This window comes from Calypte anna, chromosome 4A, assembly GCF_003957555.1.
Source record: "Calypte anna isolate BGI_N300 chromosome 4A, bCalAnn1_v1.p, whole genome shotgun sequence".
Lineage (NCBI taxonomy): Eukaryota > Metazoa > Chordata > Aves > Apodiformes > Trochilidae > Calypte > Calypte anna.
In genome coordinates, this window is record NC_044248.1 from 19,711,059 (window position 1) to 19,731,053 (window position 19,995).

At 39.0% G+C, this 19,995-nt stretch overlaps 1 protein-coding gene across 1 annotated transcript in view; it reads left to right on the top strand.

Moving 5' to 3' along the window:
• Nucleotides 1-1,167: 1,167 nt before the first annotated feature.
• TUSC3 (tumor suppressor candidate 3) overlaps nt 1,168-19,995 on the top strand; it is a 115,644-nt gene continuing 96,816 nt past the window's right edge. Inside the window, exon 1 of the mRNA XM_030449737.1 lies at nt 1,168-1,359. Coding sequence (XP_030305597.1) covers nt 1,231-1,359 — 129 coding nt within the window. The 5' untranslated portion in view covers nt 1,168-1,230. The remainder of the gene's footprint in view (nt 1,360-19,995) is intronic.

Genomic DNA, 19,995 nt, shown 5'->3' on the forward strand with positions numbered 1-19,995 from the left:
TACTGCAACCCTGGACTAAAAATCTATAATTAAGAGCTGTTGGGTCAACCTTCCCAAATACTTGAGAAGCAGAGTCAAGATTGCATACCACTTTTGATTATTATTGTCCAATGACAGTCAGAATCTGATGGATATGTGTAACAGATGGTCTGAACTCTTAATCTCAGACACTCAGATCAATTTTAAGTGTCTGGTTGATTATCTGAATATCATCTACAGTTTCTATGGGCATAAGTAACTTCTCAAAGGCACATTGCAAAGATTATTGAAGGGAACTCAACAGCTTATTTAATGTTTTAAATGCTAGGTGTCAGCAGTGCCATCCAATTAGCATATGGTATCATCAAAATATCCTCTGAACCAAAAATAAACAGATAATTTTGAGTATCAGTGCCTCATATAGGTTTTTGAGTGATGTAGCAAAATATCTGAAGAAATTAGTAGTTCTGTCTTTGGAGTCTTCGTCACTGATGTGTATAACTAATTAATGAAGCATGGGTGAGTATTTGGAATCTGAGGGGAAAAAAAAGTTAAGTGTACACTCATTGCCTACTCTGTGCACTGCAGTGTGTACTTCCATGGCAAAATATCTGCTATCACTGATTTGAAAACTGTACCATGAGTGAGAGTATAAAATTAAAGCTATGTGGTAGGTACTCTGGGAATTAAATTAAAATTAATTGTATTAGTGTCTTACATTAATTTTCTGCAAATATAATTTTTTTTTTTGTGATTAGTAAAATCTGACATGTGCAAGCATGTAAACGTGTAGAAAAGGGTCTTTAGTTTTCCTTTTTTTTTTTTTTTATACACAGTCTTGATTCCTCATTGCACTTGGTGCTTCAGACAGCAGTGGCCGGGAACCTGGAGCAGGAGGTAAAGCCGCTCACTTCAGCCCCAGGTGGGCAGAACAGAACCACAGCCCCTGGGCACCACCGCTGCTTCTGGGGCCACGGCCTTGGCTCAGCACACTGCCCCTCACAAAGCTGACAGCGAGGCCCCATCACCCGTCACCATCCCGCACCCTGCGGCCGCCCCCGGGCCGATTCCCGCCGCTGGAACGGTGCCGAGGCGGCGAGGCTGGAGGCAGCAGAACTACATTTCCCGAGAGGCACCGCGCCTCGGGGCGCCGCCATTGGCCGGAGCCGCAGCCCAATCAGCGGGGAGGAGGTGGGCAGCGGTGCCGCAGGTGCTCGCCGGCGGAGGCTCCGTCCGGGCGGCGGGGGGAACATGGCGCTGGGCACCGGGGCACCGCGGCGGCTGCTGCTGCACCTGCCGACCGGGAGCTGCCTCCCCCTCCTGTTGCTGCTGCTCCTCCTCCTCTGCGGCCAGCTCGGGGGAGGACAGAAAAAAAAGGAGGTAGAACCGTTCGCTTCTTTCGCCATCGCGCCCGGCTGAGGGGTTGGGGCTACCTTCCTCTCGTCAGCGCCATCGGGCACCGGCGGCGACCCGGCCCGGCGGTTTTCTCCCTGTCTCCCCTGTGCTCCTCAGGCTGCGGGCCGCCTTCCTCCTGCCCTGCCGGCTCCTCTCCCTCCCTAGCCCTGAGGAGGGCGCCGGTGGGGCGGAGGGCGCGGGCAGGAGCACCCCCGCTCCCCCGCGGAAGATGGCCGGCTGCAGGGCGCAGCGCCGGGCCCGCCCTCCCCAAGCGTCGGGGATGCCCCAGGCCGGGCGGGTGCGGCCTTTAAATCCCTGGTTTTGAGCAAAAAGGGCAAGGGCCGCCGTCCGGTGTTGGGTTGTCCGCCACGGCGCGCCTGGCGTGGTTCAGGGTTAGGAGCCCTGCGGCCAGCCATCAGGAGGATGAAGTTAAACCCCGTGTTTGTGGAACCAGTTAAAAGAAATGTTAGAAATAACGCTGAAGGGATGGCAGGAGGTGTGTGCGTGTGTTGCTCTAGAGCTGGTCCTCTCTTCGTGGCATCTTGTGGCTGAAAAAGGCATGGCATGAAAAACCAGTTTTAATTCAGTTTTGGTACCAACAGTGTTCAGCAACTTTTGTATTTCAATAGGGAGATGTGCCAAAAGGGAGTTTTAATGGGGGGTATATTTGCCTTTTTCAAGTTTCATACCCACTAGATCTTACTGCACTTCTCTCTTCCTAGCTTGCATATACTTCCTAGTTTCACATATACTCAGTGCTAAGCCAACCAGCAGAGCCCCTTTCAGTGTCTCTGTAACTTCATGTAGGGCAGGCGATGACTCTTACTGAACTGTAGGTTTTTTTGTTGGTTATGTTCTTTTTTGCATGTTTTATCTTGTTAGTGTTGCCAGAAGAGTTGTGCTTTGTGGTGGGAAGGGGAAGGAAAGAACAATTTTACTAGTAGATCCTCTCTGAACTGTCTGCTCTGACAAAGAGAATTATGGTTGAAAATTTGTTTGATTGTTTTTCTTTAAAGAACTGTATAGTTTACTAAAGGTTATAGGCGATAGAAGTAAAATGAGAGGGAGCAGCTGGGAAAGTATTGCTGTTTTCCCACTGGTGTCCAGTGCCAGGACTCAAGAGAATGACTTAAAATCTGCCTCAGGCAAAATTCAGATTGGATATTAAGAAAGAATTCCTATCTGAGGGAATGGTCAAGCACCGGAGCAAGCTCCTCAAGGGAAGTGGTCATAACCTTAAGCCTGTTGATGTTAAGAAGTGGTTTGACAATACTCTTGGGTATGTGGTTTAGGTTTTGGGTTGCCATATGTGGAGTCAAGAATTGGACTCAATGATCCTTGTGGGTCTCTTCCATCTTGGGATGTTCTATGGTTATAAAAGGCCAAAGTTATTATGTAAAAATCCTTACTGAAGTATCTAAATAACGGTCTCACTTTGTGGTCTTATTAAATTAAATAATAATCTGATCACTGAGATATATCCCTCAGATATCAGTGTAAGAAAATGAACACCTTCACTCTAAGCATTCTTTTTTAAACTCTTTCTAGCAAGTGCAGGTAGTAATGTGCTGCTCTCTGTTGCTAAAATTTTCAAAACTTTACTTACAAGGTGCTTTTTTTTTTTAATTTAATGTGTAATACTCTTGATTCTCTTTTTCTGATGCGCTAGCATTGCAACTTTTGTGCTAGATCTGCTACCAAGAAAAGCTGAAATTGTCTTTTTCTTCTTAAATGGAATCTGTTCTTAATACATAAATAATGGCAAGTTAAAATGGATACCTACAATTACATTATGTCTGTAAAGTTTCCCTGTCCTGTTGCAGAGGTGGTGCATAATAGAATTGGAATGGATATTCTTTGCTCAGCCGTTTAGTCCTACAGTTCAAGCTGGGTTTTTTTGTTGTTGTTTTGTTTTTCTTGATTTAATAGATTAATTAACACTTCTCAGCTTTCTGCATATTCTTATACCTCAAATTTTCATTCCTGCTTATTATTTTGCCGTTAATGGAGTGGGCTACGTACTGCTCCTGCAGACAAAATACTAGTTTTATATACAGACTTACTGTATCTACAGATGTATCTTTACATGAACTAGTGCCACATGAGAGACACTGGCTTCACTTAAAACACCACCTTAGAGGAAAGTGTAACAGTGTATTTCAGAGTTTTATACATTGTAGATAATTTTGAGAATTACTTGTATGTATTTCAGTTGTATATATACAAGTTAAGTTCTGGCTCCTTTTCTTGTTCTACTGACCTCATGTTGAAAACTGTGGTACTTTGCCCAGAGTATGTGGGGCAAAAACATCTGTCTGTAAAAGGCAAAACTTGAGCTTTCTTATAGTAAATAGTTTGATAATAACATTTTAAATCTCTTCAGAGGAAACTTATAATTCTTACTGAAAGACCACAGGATCTTGTGCTCTGGGAGATAACTTTTCTCAGTATTGTCCAGAAGCACAATGGTAAAAGGCAAAGAGGATGGAGGTTAAATGTGTAAAGCCAACCTAAGTTTTCCTGTAGACCTATATTTTCCTATAAAAGGATTGATGAGATTTCCATAGTATTGATGGGAGTTGGGAAATGGTTGAACGTACATTGAATTGTTTCAAAATGAACACTGATAGAGAGGCTGATGTAGTAGGGACAAAATGTATATGCTGTGAGATAAAAAAAAGTCACAGCTCAGTTTTCTCTTTCCTGCTTGCTTTGTGTCTTTGTTGGGGTGGTTGTATGGAAGGAGAGGTTAAGAACTAGAGAAAGGAAATATTATTCCTGATCAACTTTTTAAACCTTAAGCACTTAGAAAGTCACTGGGAGTAAAATACTTAAAAATGAGAAGATCTTGAGTTGTTGGGAGTGGATCTTAGGCAAGGAAAATAAACGTTGTTTTGGTGAGGACAAGGAATTTTAATTTCTTTTAAAATGTTGACTATACTGAAAAGTAGGCATAAATGCTGATTTATTAGAGGTATCTAGTTCAGTTATACAAGACTGGAAGACAGAAATAATAACTTTGCAGAAAGGAGAGGACCAAGTCAAAGTTTTAGATAGATTGAAGATTGCTTCTAGCAGAGAAAGATGAACAGGGAAACTAGAGAACATTAGCACAACTTTTTGTGTTGTTTGTGAAATACTATGTTATAGCTCTGTTTAGAGTGGAATTTATGTAAGTTCTTAAGTTACTACAATACATTGTCCTATACAGTAAAATATTATTAATGATAACTACAGAAACTTCTTTTCATCCATAAAAATTTAAAGAACTATTAGAGAATGGATTTGAATTAGTTGATAATCAGTCATCTGGTTTCATTGAAGCTATTTCTAGATTGGCAGTGTGAATATGTTAGTGAACAAATATTTGCATTTCTTCTCTTTAATCCTGCTGCTTGCTTTTTTGTATTGTGGACACCCACGGCAGCCCCCAGTACTGAGGACACAAATAAAGAACACTGGATTGTCTTGAAATAACCAGAAAGAAAATATAATAATTTGGAAATTTGATGAAGAGCAACACCACAACTTTCTCCTGTGGTTTGCACTGAAGAGCTAATATGAAGACTTTTAAAATTATTTTAATTCTGGTGCTGAGCTGTACCTTGATTTAAAGTGAAATAAAAAAAAATGTTGCTGGTTATAAAAGTAGCAGCAAGTAACTGAAGGACTTTTCTCTTGGAAACTTTGTTCATAATGGGAGAAAATACTAATTTATGGTTTCCAAAGAGTACGAGATACTAAATTTGTTTTAACATACATGCAATTGCTGTAAGGCATGTTCCCAGTCCTTTTCATTCTTTTTATGTGTCTTATACACATTCTAAGTAGGCAAAACCATGAAAAGTGAAAGGAGTCAAGATGAGAATATTGCATTTGGAAATACACTGCTTGGCTTTTTGTTATAAATTGGTTGGCATCGCTTATTTGTATTATATTTATATATATCATACAAGATTAATTAAACCACTGATATGCAATCAGTAACTATTTTTCTATAGGTAAGTGTTGCTACGGCTGAGTCTGACACAGGGAAGCTGTGTATAGCTGTGTATCAGCTTTGATAAGGTGGAAGTATCTTGTTGAGCTTAAATCCACTCCAAAAGATGCTGACGATATATAACAATGTTGTAGGAATCTTACATTTCTGTAATGTAAGCTTCTGTAATGTCCTAGCTTGCATGAATATTTTTGAAATATTTCAGGGCTGCTAGCCATGTCATCATTCCTTACCTTTTTCTTCTTCTGCCTTTCACCTTTTTCCCAGCTGGGTTTTAAAGTTACAGCAATTGTAAGAAAATGTAGATGTTGTTGAAAGGATGATCTAACTGATCATTTATCTCAAAGCTTAGCTATGCCTTTATTGTTCCTGACAAATGTCTATCTGATGTGCCATGAGAAGCCTCTAGTGATACTCTACAATATCTTTAAGTGACCTATTACTGTGTCTTCTTGTTAAAAGCAATTTTGTTTCTCTTCAAAGATCTAGCTTAAATTTTTGTGTGTTCAAGCCTCACATTTTTGAGCCTATTTCTTGTCACACAGTGCTCATAAAGAACAGATTGTTCTTTGATGTGTAGTGTTCTCCATTTAGATGAGGACTAAAGGTAACATTGACAGTTTTTCTAGGATTATTTTATTTTCTAATAGAGAGAAGCAACTGTGTGTATTTTTTTACATCTTTCAATGTTAAATATCATAATTTTCCCAAGAGAATCTTCAGTGCTGAACATACCTCTGTTTTTTATGCAATTAACTGGGATAGGTTGGCATGTTCCCTTTGCTTCTGCGCCATGCGTTCTTGTTTTCTGTTGGGTTAATGTACTGAGCTCATCTAGTTTAGTCAGGGTTATTAATGATTATTACCATATTCCTTCCTTTTTAGCCAGGATGCTACTTCATACTTAAAAATTCCTCTCCTACTCTCATTTGTGATGATGTTCTACCATGAATGTAGCTGTTCTCATTCTTGCAGAGCTATGTGCGTCAAAGCCTTCTGCCCTTTGTTTCCTTCCTCTGTCTCCTGATGCTGTTTTTGATGATCTGTAGCATTCTTTCAATCTGATTACTGTCCTGCATGCATGTTTAAGTTAGATAAAGAAATAATGAGAAATGTGGTAGAGTAAGTGGAGAAAAAGAAAAGGAGCAAAAAGTTGTATGATGAATAAGTGTTTAGCATAGATTCAATGGCACATGTAGTGTAAGAGACAGACTTTTGATTTTTCAAGACCTCTATTATTTCAACAAAATAGCGGTAAAATAGTTTCTTTATCTTTTGAAATTTGATTTAACATGAAACCTGAATATAAAGCCTTATGTGTCTTCTAATCCTTACAGTTTTGGGCTTGGTATCTAGACTGTGCAGTCTTTAGACTTTTGAAACAGCATGCAAGAAAATGTTTAGCAGTTGATACCAATTATAGACTCCTACTAAAAAACTTTATTAAAAATTGAGGTGTGGCAATGGTTGAATCTTTGAAGGAAAGCTCAACTCAGACTGTAGATTTACCTTGAAGCACTTTATGGATGTACTTTAGGTGGAAGGTTTACATCCATTTGTGTAATTTGCCATTTTATCTGTTGTTGAACAGATAGGTTTTTTGTTGTTTTGTTTTATTTTCTCTTAAATCACACTTAAAGCTTTAAATTAACTGTCTTATGTGGGAAGTGAAATAACAGTGGTAAGTAATGCCTGAATATTTAAAATTCTTTAAACAAAATGCCTAAATGTTCTTCTTTACTCTGTCCTAAGAAGGACATGAAAAAATGGTTTTTCAAATAGCAAAAATATCTTTTCTTTTCTATTCCTTTTCTATTCCTCATAAACTAAAGTTTTGGAGAAACTTAACAAAATTAATTAGCACTTCTTATTTTAACAAATCTGTGTAGAAAACCTTGATGTCCTCAGTGATTGCATACAGTAAATGAAATAAGGGATGCTTAGAGCAGCCTGATAGCGTTTTGTAATTGGATTACCGAAACTTTCCTGTCCCAGATGTCTCCATTTGGCATCCTTGCTGTCATAAGACAGATCAGTGGTGTAATTGATCTTTTCCCCTGTTCTGTTCTGCAGCCATTTATGCAGCACATCCTGAGCAGCCACATGGAAAATGCAGATTGTATCTGCTTGAGTCCTAAGTGCTGTGGAAAAATTAGTTAGTAAAAAAATTTTTTTTTTGTGCTTTTTGGTTTTGTTTGTTTTGGATCTTCAGATCAAAATACTTCTAAAAATGAAGATTTTTAAAGATCACATTTTATTGGCTAAGCTAATGATCAGAACTAAAAAATGAATTTTACCTGGTATATGGTTCAGGCATGTTCATCTTGCTATAATCTGAAAGCTGGCATAATAAAAAGTATTGTTATTTTTTAATCTAATGCTATGATATGTTATAGTACATACATAATACTATCTTTAATGTTTGGTCTGTCTATCAAATGTAATAACCATTCTTTTTTGTTTTGTTAGAACTATCAGTAATGAGAGATTGCTATTAAATAAGTTGAAAGATGCTTTATAGTCATCCTTAAAGCTGCATTTCCGATAGAGAAATTCATATTTTTATATGCTATTATCACAAGTCCTTCATATTCTAAGAAAGATGAGAAAATTTATACTTGAATTGAATGGAATGCTCCTTTTATGACAGAATTAAAAGAAAAAAAAGGGCAGTATTTAGCTGACAGAAAATAATGCCAGAGATATGAGATGGGGAAGATTTAGATTCTTGCCAGGGCAGACTCATGACAGCTTTCTTCTTCATGATTGCTGAAGTGGTGAACTTTTGTCATTTCCCTGGGGACACTGTTCTCCCACCTAATAGGATTTTCTGTTAGGATTTTATATTCTTCTGGTGATTGTATCTGAGAATACCATTTTGGAATACCCCAGGTTCTTTATTGTCCTCTTAATCAGTTGCCTAATTATGCCATTGCATTACTACTACTTGTCCTTCTGAATCTAAAGCAACTTACGTTTGAATTTCAGATGTATGGGTTGTTAAGCTGAGCATAATTTGGCTGTGCTGCATACAAATTTGTGTATTGTTTATAATCTAAGTGATAATTACAATTGTGTGGTCCCTTTGTGGAACAATATTTTGAGCTCACAGAATTGCTCAGGTGTATGGGCTGTATCATTTGCAACTTGAGGAATAAAATCTAAATTTGTTCTTTTAGTTCAACTTTTTAATAATTTCTTATCACTATTGCTCTCTGCTCTGCTACTGGAAAATAGCCATGTTCAGTTACTTTCCTTATCCAGTTGCTTTGCCTAGGCTAAGGCTGGGAATACTCCTGAATCTTGCATATTTACATTTCTTCTTAACTTTACTGCAATGAAGAGTGACTTCAGGGCCCTGGGACGGCTAGTTAGGGGGTCTGGAGCACAAGTAGTGTTTGCCTCCATCCCTCCTGTAAGAATGGGTGGGGAGGTATATAGGAAGAGTCTACAGGTCAATGAGTGGCTAAGAGACTGGTGCCAAAGACAGGGTTTTGGTTTTTTTGATCACGGAATGCTATATGAGACACCTGGCCTGGTGGTGACAGGTGGGATGCACCTGTCCCAGAGGGGGAAGAGGCTTTTGGGGCAGGACTTAGCAGGGCTCATTGAGAGAGCTTTAAACTAGATGTGAAGGGAGAAGGGGAGAAAACTGGGTCTGTTAGGGACAAACACAAGAAGAACAAACCAGGGCCCAAAGGCAGTTGGTCTAGGAAGGATTTAGTCCCACCAGTGTGCTCTGTTTGTTTCCTGAAATGTCTGTATGCTAATGCACGCAGCATGGGGAATAAGCAAGAAGAATTAGAGGTCAGTGTACGGGCTAAGGGTTATGATCTGGTAGCGATAACAGAGACATGGTGGGATAGGTCACATGACTGGAATGTGGCCATGGATGGCTATGTGCTTTTTCGGAAAGATAGGGCGGGGAAGCGAGGTGGTGGAGTTGCTCTTTATGTGAGAGAGCAACTAGAATGTGTTGAGTTTTGTGCAGGGGCTGATGAGGGGCAAGTTGAAAGTCTGTGGGTAAGAATTAAGGGGCAGGCTGGTGTGGGTGACACAGTTGTGGGGGTCTACTACAGACCTCCTGATCAAGGCGAGGAGGTTGATGAGGCCTTCTACAGGCAGCTGAAAGCAGCCTCACAACTTCAGTCCCTAGTCCTCATGGGGGATTTTAACTACCCTGATATCTGCTGGTTGACTCACACAGCCAGCCTTTCACAGTCTAGGAGGTTCCTCCAGTGCATTGATGATAACTTCTTAATGCAGATGGTGGACAAGCCGACTAGAAGAGGAGCGCTGCTGGATCTTATACTAACCAACAAGGAGGGCCTTGTCGAAGAAGTGGTGGTCAATGGCAGCCTTGGCTGCAGTGATCATGAGATGGTAGAGTTCAGGATCCTGTGTGGAAGGAACAGAATACCCAGTAGGACCAAAACCCTGGACTTCCACAGGGCAAACTTTGGCCTCCTCAATCAACTGTTAAGAGAAATCCCATGGGACAGGGTGTTAGAAGATAAAGGGGCTCAAGATAGCTGGTCAATATTCAAGGACCACTATTTGCAAGCACAGGATCAGAGCGTCCCTATGGTTAGGAAATCTAGTAAGGGAGCTAGGAGACCAGCATGGTTAAAAAAGGGACTGCTGGGAAAACTTAAGTGGAAAAGGAAAATCTACAGATCATGGAAGGGGGTCACTTGGGAGGAATACAGGACTGTCGTCAGAGGATGTAGGGAGGCAATTAGGAAAGCTAAGGCCTCCTTGGAACTTAACCTTGCAAGTCAGGTTAAGGATAATAGAAAGGGCTTTTTCAAATACATAGCTAGTAAAAATAACGCTAGAGGCAATATTGGCCCACTAAGGGATGAGATGGGAGCCCTGGTGACAGAGGATATAAAGAAGGCAGAGGTGCTGAACGCCTTCTTTGCCTCTGTCTTTACTCCTGCAGGGTTTCCACATGAGCCCCAGATTCATTTAGCCCCAGAAGTAGTCAAGATAGATAAGGAATAGATAAGGAATAGATAAGGAATAGATAAGGAATTTGACGTAGTAGATGAGGATTGGGTTAGGGATCAGCTGAGTAATCTGGACATCCATAAGTCGATGGGTCCAGATGGAATGCATCCAAGGGTGCTGAGGGAGCTGGCGGAGGTCATTGCTAGGCCACTCTCCATCATCTTCAGTAAGTCATGGGTAACAGGAGAGGTGCCTGAGGACTGGAGAATAGCAAATGTCACCCCAGTCTACAAGAAGGGCAAGAAGGAGGACCCGGGTAACTATAGACCGGTCAGCCTCACCTCCATCCCTGGAAAGGTGATGGAACAACTTGTTCTTGTCACTATCTCCAGGCATATCAAGGACATGGGGGTCATCAAGAGCAGTCAGCATGGTTTTATCAAGGGTAAATCATGTTTGACTAACCTCATAGCCTTCTATGAGGAAATTACTAGGTGGATAGATGATGGTAGAGCGGTAGATGTGGTTTATCTTGATTTCAGTAAAGCATTTGACACCGTCTCTCACAGCATCCTTGTAGATAAGTTGACCAAGTATGGGTTTGGTGATCAGGTAGTGAGGTGGATCAGGAACTGGTTGAAAGGAAGGAGTCAGAGAGTTGTAGTCAATGGGGCAGAATCTGGTTGGAGGTGTGTGACTAGTGGAGTCCCTCAGGGGTCGGTACTGGGACCGGTGTTGTTCAATATCTTCATCAACGACTTGGATGAGGGTATAGAGTGTACCCTCAGCAAGTTTGCTGATGACACTAAGCTGGGAGGAGTGGCTGACACACCGGAAGGCCGTGCTGCCATTCAGAGAGACTTAGACAGGCTGGAGAGTTGGGCAGAGAGAAACATGATGAAATTCAACAAGGGGAAGTGTAGAGTTTTGCATTTGGGGAAGAACAACACAATGTCCCAGTATAGGTTGGGGGCTGACCTGCTGGAGAGCAGTGTAGGTGAAAGAGACCTGGGGGTCCTGGTAGACAAGAGGATGACCATGAGCCAGCAATGTGCCCTTGTGGCCAAGAAGGCCAATGGCATCCTGGGGTGCATTAGAAAGGGTGTGGTTAGTAGGTCAAGAGAGGTTCTCCTCCCCCTCTATTCTGCATTGGTGAGGCCGCACCTGGAGTATTGTGTCCAGTTCTGGGCCCCTCAGTTCAAGAAGGACAGGGAAGTGCTTGAAAGAGTCCAGCGCAGAGCTACTAAGATGATTAAGGGAGTGGAACATCTCCCTTATGAGGAAAGGCTGAGGGAGCTGGGTCTCTTTAGTTTGGAGAAAAGGAGACTGAGGGGTGACCTCATCAATGTTTTCAAATATGTAAGGGGTGAGTGTCAGGGAGATGGAGTTAGGCTCTTCTCAGTGATGACCAGTGATAGGACAAGGGGTAATGGGTGTAAATTGGAGCACAGGAGGTTCAAGTTGAATATTCGAAAAAATTTTTTTACTGTAAGGGTGACAGAGCCCTGGAACAGGCTGCCCAGGGGGGTCGTGGAGTCTCCTTCACTGGAGACATTCAAAACCCGCTTGGACACGTTCCTGCACGATGTACTCTAGGTGGCCCTGCTGCCCCTAGGTGGCAGGGGGGGTTGGACTAGATGATCTTTCGAGGTCCCTTCTAACCCCTAGGATTCTATGATTCTATGATTCTATGAATTGTATGCAGATGTGTTCATGTCTGAGCCTTGTAAATACCTCTTCAATTGTGGTTTTTGAGCATGTAGAGTAAAAGTACAGATAACATAGTAAAAAAACCTTTTTCAAGTATAGGGTAATGTCTGTGATTTATTACTTCTACTAAATGTTTTTGTAATCTTCATTGTTTTATGAAGTCCTTTGATACTTAGGCTGTTTTTCATAACTCCTGAAAACAACTTAGAGTTGTTCAGCTAAGTAGCTGATTTCCTTAAAACTGCATATTACCAGGTCCTGTTGACCACACATTAAGGCTTTTTCATGTATTATGTTTCTCTAGATCTTCTCAGTGACAGAGGTGCATTCTGAATCTCATGTTAAGCTTTTAAGTCGGAATTGTACTGTCTTCCAAGATCCTATTTGTTTAGAATAATGAATACTTCTCAAAGTTTTAGTCACAGTTTGTACCCTTGGTAACCACATGATGTCTCAGCACTCATCAATTTTACTGGAAGCTTTTTCATCTTCCAGTTCTATGCTTGATTTCTACCAAAGCTTCCAACTGAAAAGGAAAGGGGATGGCAGGAATTTTCAAGGGGGATGGCAGGAATTTTCAAGGAGGATGTCAGTCCTAGGAAGCTTAATCCAAATTCAAGGTGTAGGACTGTTACACCTCTTATTTATTCTCAGTGAATGGATTTGGTTATTGACAATGTGACCGTGCTTTGAGTGGGTGAGGCAGAAATTGACAGAAATGGTACATATTAATGATTTACTGAAGTTATTACATAAACATTTTCTTTGTGTTCCAACTTTCCCTTCTAAGCTAGGGGTAGATAGAAGCTCTTGTCTAAATTTTCTTTTAATAGCTATTTATTGATAGCAGTGCACTAACTTCTTTAGTGGGCAGTTTGAAATGAGTATCTGCTGGACAGGCACCAGGTGTTTTAATTGTTTTTCATTATCCTTATGCTTTTTTTTTGGTTTGGGGCATTGCTGATAATTTTTCACTTAAAATGCATGGTAGCCTTTCTCATTTTTCTATTTGTTTCAGCTAAGGTTGGTAAATCAATCAGTACAGATAGATTCATAGACATATTTGTGTACACATGTGCGTATGCACAGATGTGTGTGTACATACACATGTGTTGGCCTTGGTCTACATGAAACAGCATTTACCTCTGAGTTCTTGTCTTCCTGTAACTCTAAACTTATATCTTGTAAATGATCAAAATGATCTAACCAGATCTTATAAAAACCATACCTTTCAGAGTAAAATTTTCATAAAAATTCTCTTGTGTAACTGCACATTGGTTCTGGAGGCTGCTAACATCATTCAGTTTCTTTAAAAGGGCTAGGCACCTGAAGTTGTGCTTTTGCATGGGAGGACAATCCTCATCTGATTCAGAATGTTATAAAATAGCCCGTTCTGTGCAGAGAAAGTAGGCATTCCTAAGTCACTGTTTGCTATGAATTTGTAATATTCACAATAGGATTTAATTTATCAATGAAACACAGCATCTCAACCGTACATGCAGTAACATTGTAGTTAGAGGACACCTGGGAAAGTAAAATAGTGGGAGCAGTTGAAATTAATTTGATTTCTGGGAAATCATATCCTGTTTCACATAAAGTAGCTCAAAGACTTGACTGTCTGCTGCTCTGGGTACCTGGATCCTCTTAAGGTGGTCTGCATTATTGTTTTAATTTAAAAAAGCAGGCTTCTGCTCTGAAGCAAATCAGTAATTTTTTCCCTCTGGAATGCGTTTTTTGTACTCTGAAATAAGTCTCCTGAGTATGTGAACTGGATTCTGTTACTGAAATTGAACTGAAGTATGTACTGCAGAAATACAGGTAATTCATTCCAATTGCTAATCCACATTCAGTCCTTAAAAGCAGTTTAGAATAAGTTTGAACAAAGTCCTTCAGGGTGTGGGTATTAAGATTTCAGTGTCAGCTATTCTGTTGTTCAGACGTATTTGTTCACACTGCCCAGCTTGCTGGTATCGATCCAGTGAAGCTGTCCTCATGCACAGGCTGAGTTTCAGACAACGTTGCAGGATTCACTGGGCCACAGAGGAGTGACAAGAGGGAAGATAATTTTCAAGCTGAATGATGATCGCTCGGAAGAGGGAGGCCCTGGCTTCCCACAACTATTTATACGTTTAATCCAATAACTGTTTAGTCTAAAACATTGTAATACAATCTGTTCAAGTAGACTCACTTGTCCGCCATCTGGACTTGAGTGCTGCCTGCCAAGCCTTTAAGTTGGGGACCACATGGAGGGCAGTGAAGAAATCAAGGTTACTTTAAGTAGTGAGAATCCGATTAATCTCTGTATGGTCTCTATGGTCCGCTTCTCCATTTTATTTGCTGTCACCTTCTCACTTGTCACTGCCTTTGTCAGCAGAGGTGGCCGGAGGAAGCAAGTGTAGGGTGAGTGCACTATGCCCAGTGCTCACAGTCTCAGCCCCATCATATTTAGAAATAATGAGGACCTTGCTGTGAACACAGAGGTGCTCAATTCAGCGTTTTTCTTTTGCTGTTCGTATATTATAAAGAAGTGGAGGAGGGTAAGATAACACAAAATGGGAGTTGTAAGAACCTGGTGGCAGAAGCCTGTTCACATCTGGAGTTGGTAGCTCTGGTCTCAGTTCCTATAATCAGTTCCTGTTTGTAGTGGTCTTTGTTGATTTAGTTTATAGGTGCTCAGATATCACCATGTTGGATTTGGTTTTAATGTAGTTCTAGTAGAGAGGTGTTAAAGCTGCAAAGTTTAAGTACAAAAAAAAAATAATAATTATAATGTAGAAACCATATTAGTAAGCGGGCTACACCATAAAACAGGCCTGAAAATCGCCCCACTGTAAGCTTATAGTAGAGATACTGTTATTGGAGGTTTAGCAACCTTTAGTTCCCATCCTCATCAGTTTAGGACAAATATGCTGATGCCATATTCATTTTTCAAGCCTCAAGTGAGCTATGTTGGTGAGATTGTAAGTCCAAGTATATATTACATATTCAAGGTGGCACGTCATTTCATAGAAGGTAGAACTTTAATTGCATTTTTCTTGTTCCACAAGGTTCAAGTGATACAATTACGAATTTTGTTAGTGTATTAGTCTATTGGCATGTAACTTAAGTGATTAAAAAATCCAGCTGAAGCTGTTCAGTTATAGCAACCTCAGTTTTTTGAGCAATGACTGCATTGTGCTCTCACGCAGAACTCATTCTTGCTTGGCTGTGAGAGAGAAAATTACAGGTTCATCAGCTGATACAGCAGCTTTGTTTTCCAAAGCTATTATCTTTACTTCTCCCAAGGAACGAAAATGGAATTCTTCCTGAATTTAATGAACTATTTTCATAGTAAAAATTTTCTTGAATTTTCTTGACATTTTTACTCAGGTCTTTACAGTGACTCCTGAGTCTAAAAGAGTTAAGAGGGTTTGCTTTAAAAATTATCTCAGAGAGGTGCTTTCAGCTGGCCTTCATCATTGGATCTAGAGTGACTTTTTCTAAGAATGAAATATTCATAGACCTTTAGAAGGCTGTTGGAAGTTAATTTCAGAAAGTAAAAACTTAGACTTCGTGGTATGTCCATGTATTTTTGAGAAAGCAATGCTGTTTTAGTAAACACATCACATTTTTACTTCACTAATATTGTTGTTAATTTCACTTTGAATATTCTCAGTGTGGGTTGCTGAGTTATATGGTGTACAACATGAATTTTTAAAATTCAGCACAGAAATTAATGCTTAGTATAGGTGTTTAAATGGCCATTTCTTAACACATTTAAAACATTAGGTTTTGTATTAGATTTTATGACCAGCTTTACAGTCTTGATTTAGCAGTCAGGAAAGAACTGCTTTAGTCTTATTAATTGTACTTTTTTATTTAGAACAAAGTTATGTTCTGGTATCTATAAATAGTCTTTCCTTAAACTACTTAGAAATAGATCTGAAACTACAAAGTAATTATTTTATGTTAAAAGGATTAAGGGCTTTATGTATCACTAGAGATTGTCCACCTCCTGTTGAACCACATAATCCATTCATTAATTTAGCACCATGCTACGTCCTTTGTCTTCTAATTGAACGATTTAGCAGGGAAGGTAGTGTTCCAGTGAAAGGAACTCTTGTTCAAGGGCCTGCATAATACCTCTGTCCCTTAATGTATAGGTAATTGCAAGTATGCAGGAACTTCATCTGGATGGTTGGCAGTGGAATAAGAAGAGCTTTATACAAGGTTTTGCTGTTTGAAAATGTTGAGGTACTAGTCACAGAGAAGAAGAATGCAACATGTATTTTTCTATCATTTTTGCCTGGTGTTGGTTTTTTTTGTTTTTCCCTCCTGAGAGAAATTGCTAGGAAACTCTGACAATGAAGTGACCAATAAAAGGATGGCATAATTAAATAAAACTCTGGAGAATGAATGTCAGAGGTAGCAAAGAATGAATGAGTGCCTACTAGTAATAAAATGACAGCGAAATAATGTGAGGATAGATGAAGGGTTTTCTCACAATGAGAACATTAGTCATGATCAAAAGATGTTTGAGAAAAGTATTAGGAGGCATACTCATCTGAAACATACATTAACACAGGGATAATGGACATGATATACAACTTGCTTAATTTTTAAAAGTTGAGCTTATACTCAGTCAATTTTAATGCTTTCAAAACTTTATTGCTTAATATTTCTCACTTCAACTTCTTGTGATTTTTTTTTTTTTACTGAAAGAAAAAAGGAAGAGGATTGCTTTGCTTGTGATGAAAGGAAAGAAGGAAAAAAAAATCAACATTCTGAGCTTGGAACATTCTGGATTGGAACTTTTGTGATTACGTAGTTGTGTCATCTGACCCCAGTTTTATTATATTTTGTTATTTCTAGCAAAGGAGAAGATTGTGAATTTTCCCTTCTAGTAAGTAGGATTTTTTTATGTGTGTTCAAATCATGCCTTGGAACCTTTCCTTTCTTAGAGTAAAATATTCATAAAATTGACTAGGTAATTTTGCTACTCTTTTCCATGTAAAGTGCTGTAGATATTTGTTATTTTCTTTGATAGGTATTGTTAATATCCTTAAAATCCACATCTGTTTAGAGAGGCAAGTTGACTGATTTAAAAAAAAAGGAAAGCTCACAATTTTTCATCCTGAGAACAATTTGACCTTAGTTCCAAACTGAGCTTTTACTAATTTCAAATTAAGTAATGAAACAACATAGTACTTTCTCATATGCTTACAGAAAAAGGAAACTTGCTATCTTACTTGCTTCACTTGAGAGTGAATCACTGCTAAGACTGACCCTAATGATAAAGCATCACCTGGAGACTTGAGGTATTTGAATTCAGTTAGATGTGTAACTGCTTGTCTGTGTAACTCTGCCCAATTTCTTTTGTCCATTTTATAAAATGGAAGGGCTGGTACCTCCCTTTGGTTGTTTTTTTTCCTCTTCACAGCCAAAAAAAAAAAAAGATGTTAAGCAAATAATTTTGTGTATGTTTTGATTTTGAGCATCGCAGTGCAAGTTCCTTTAATTCTTTTTAAAAGTGTCTTTCTTTGTGTGTGCTCTGCTTCTATAAATTCAGAAGCCTTAAAAGCTTTCAGTTTAAAAAGAAAAAAAAAACAAACAACAACAAAACAAAACAAAACAAAACCTAGAAAACAAAACTACTTAAAAAGCCCTCCTTTTGGCCAGCTCAGCTCTCTAATGCTAGCAATACCGATATTTTTATGCCTTTCTTGACAGTGTGCAATAACTGTCAAATTTGGTTAATTTAAGTGTGCAAAAAAACGCTGTTCAGTGCTCATGATAGTTTTTGTCAATCTGTAAAAGCCCTGTTAAATCAGTAATCAAAAGGATGTATAAAATTTTATTCTGCATATTATGAAGTTTCATTAAAGCACAGAAAATTAAAGGTAGAATAAAAGTCCATCAAATACACAGGGGTGCACATGATCAAACAAAACCAACTTCCCCTTACGTATTTTGAAGAACTGTGTTTTTTTTTTTGTAGTAGTTACGTATTTGAAAAGAAAAACCTGAAGGTCTGCAGTCTTTTGGTTTTTTTCCAAAAGTTTTTTTTTTTCATAATGATTTTCCTGTTGTGTCATGTTAAAAATTACTCTTTAAGGAAATGTAGGAACAAGAATTTGGTATTTGGCTGCTTTGTGAATGAATGCATAGCCTTACATATAATAACAGTTGCTCCAAGGTACTTAAAAAGAGCAGTCCAAAGAATAAGTGATTTTTGTTATCACTTCTGTATACCACTCAGGTTGTGGAGAAAAGTGTATGTGAACTAATAAATTGAAGTATATTCCAAATTTCTCTAAACCTGTTTTCCAGGAGCCACCGACCTGCTAGTAGTGTGAAGATTAATTTAGTAATAGTCTGCAATTCTTTTAATAAAAAAGGATGAATGAGAAGTTTTCTGTTCTCTTTCCTTCTCTAAAAAGGGAAGAATGTAGGCTTCACATTACTGAAACAAGGACCTGAGTGTAATTAATATATCTAATATTCATCAAAAAACATAGGAGAAAATACAAGCTCTGTAAAAGGGTTACAGCCCTTTTCAGAAAGGCCTCTTTGAAAACAGTTTTTTAAAGGGCATTTTTATTATTACCTTTCTCCTATTATTCTTGCAGCTCTTGATTGGGTATGGAGTCACTGTAAGCAGATGCTAGGGAAGACCATCACATCTCAAGCTTTTTTCCCTAAGGCCACTCCACACTTTTCACTGAATACATTGAAGCATGCCAAAGTGCATTTGCCCACCTGTCTTCTGATATCATCTTTTGTATGGGTACATTTAATGTACTTAAAACTGGAGTAACAGAGTTATTAAACAATTTTTTGAGTCAGATCTTGCTTACATCATGGTTGTGTTTTTGTTGGAGTTCAGTTTTAACAAGTATTATGTTTTTCCCACTCATCTGCTTGAAGTGGAAAAAATAATGTGCAGAATGTAATATAATACAATATCAGAAACTTTCACACTGTATTAAAAATTTATTGATGCAAGGATGCTTACTTTTGTTTCCACCTAACTGTAGCTGTAGTGTTCACTTTGTTTCACAACATGGTTTATGTGCAGTGTAAGCAGAATATTTTCCAAGTTAAAAAATAATTAAAATGCTGATATAGGACTGATTGTCCAAATCTTACAGAATCACAGAATCAGCCAGATTGGAAAGGACCTCTGAGATCATCAAGTCCAACTCTTAAAACCACTGCGTTTATTAGATCATGGCACTGAGTGCCACATCCAGCTGCTTTTTAAAAACCTCCAGGGATGGAGAATCCACCACCTCCCTCGGAAGCCCATTCCAGTGCCTGATCACCCTCTCTGTCAAGAATTTCTTCCTAATATCCAACCTAAACCTTCCCTGGCAGAGCTTAAGACCATGCCCTCTGTGTTTTATCCTGTCTTTCAAAGTGTCCAAACTAATTTGCTACTCCTTTTTAAACTATCAATATTTCTAAGAGCTAGGAATAGAATCTCCAGTTCTTATTGATAGTTTTTTGTTAATGTCAAAGAAAGAGGGGGTGGGGGGAAAGTAACTGAAGAGAAATGTTTCATTTCCTCTGGAGGCTGGGCTGTGTAGAAGTGAAGTATTGAGTTACAACTTGTGTTGCTCAATAGCATCTAACATATTGAAGCTTTCATCCAGGGCATCCATACTGAAGTCAAGACATTCAAGTCTTTGCAGTTGCAAAGTTAGAATTATGATTTGCTGGTGTAGCATTCAAGCAAGGCAACATAAAATAACATGGATGTTTTGTTTTCATCACATGATTTTTTTGACATTTAATTGGTTAGTCGACACAATTTATGGATTTAGAGTATACGAAAGATCTCAAGATTAGAACTGTCTGAATAGCAAAAAGTTTTAAGGGTTGGTCATTTAAGTGTGAATTTAAGTGATGACCAAAATGGCATCTGTTCCATATGTGTAAATGTCTGTTGTCAAAATAAGACACGTTTTTCCCTTTTT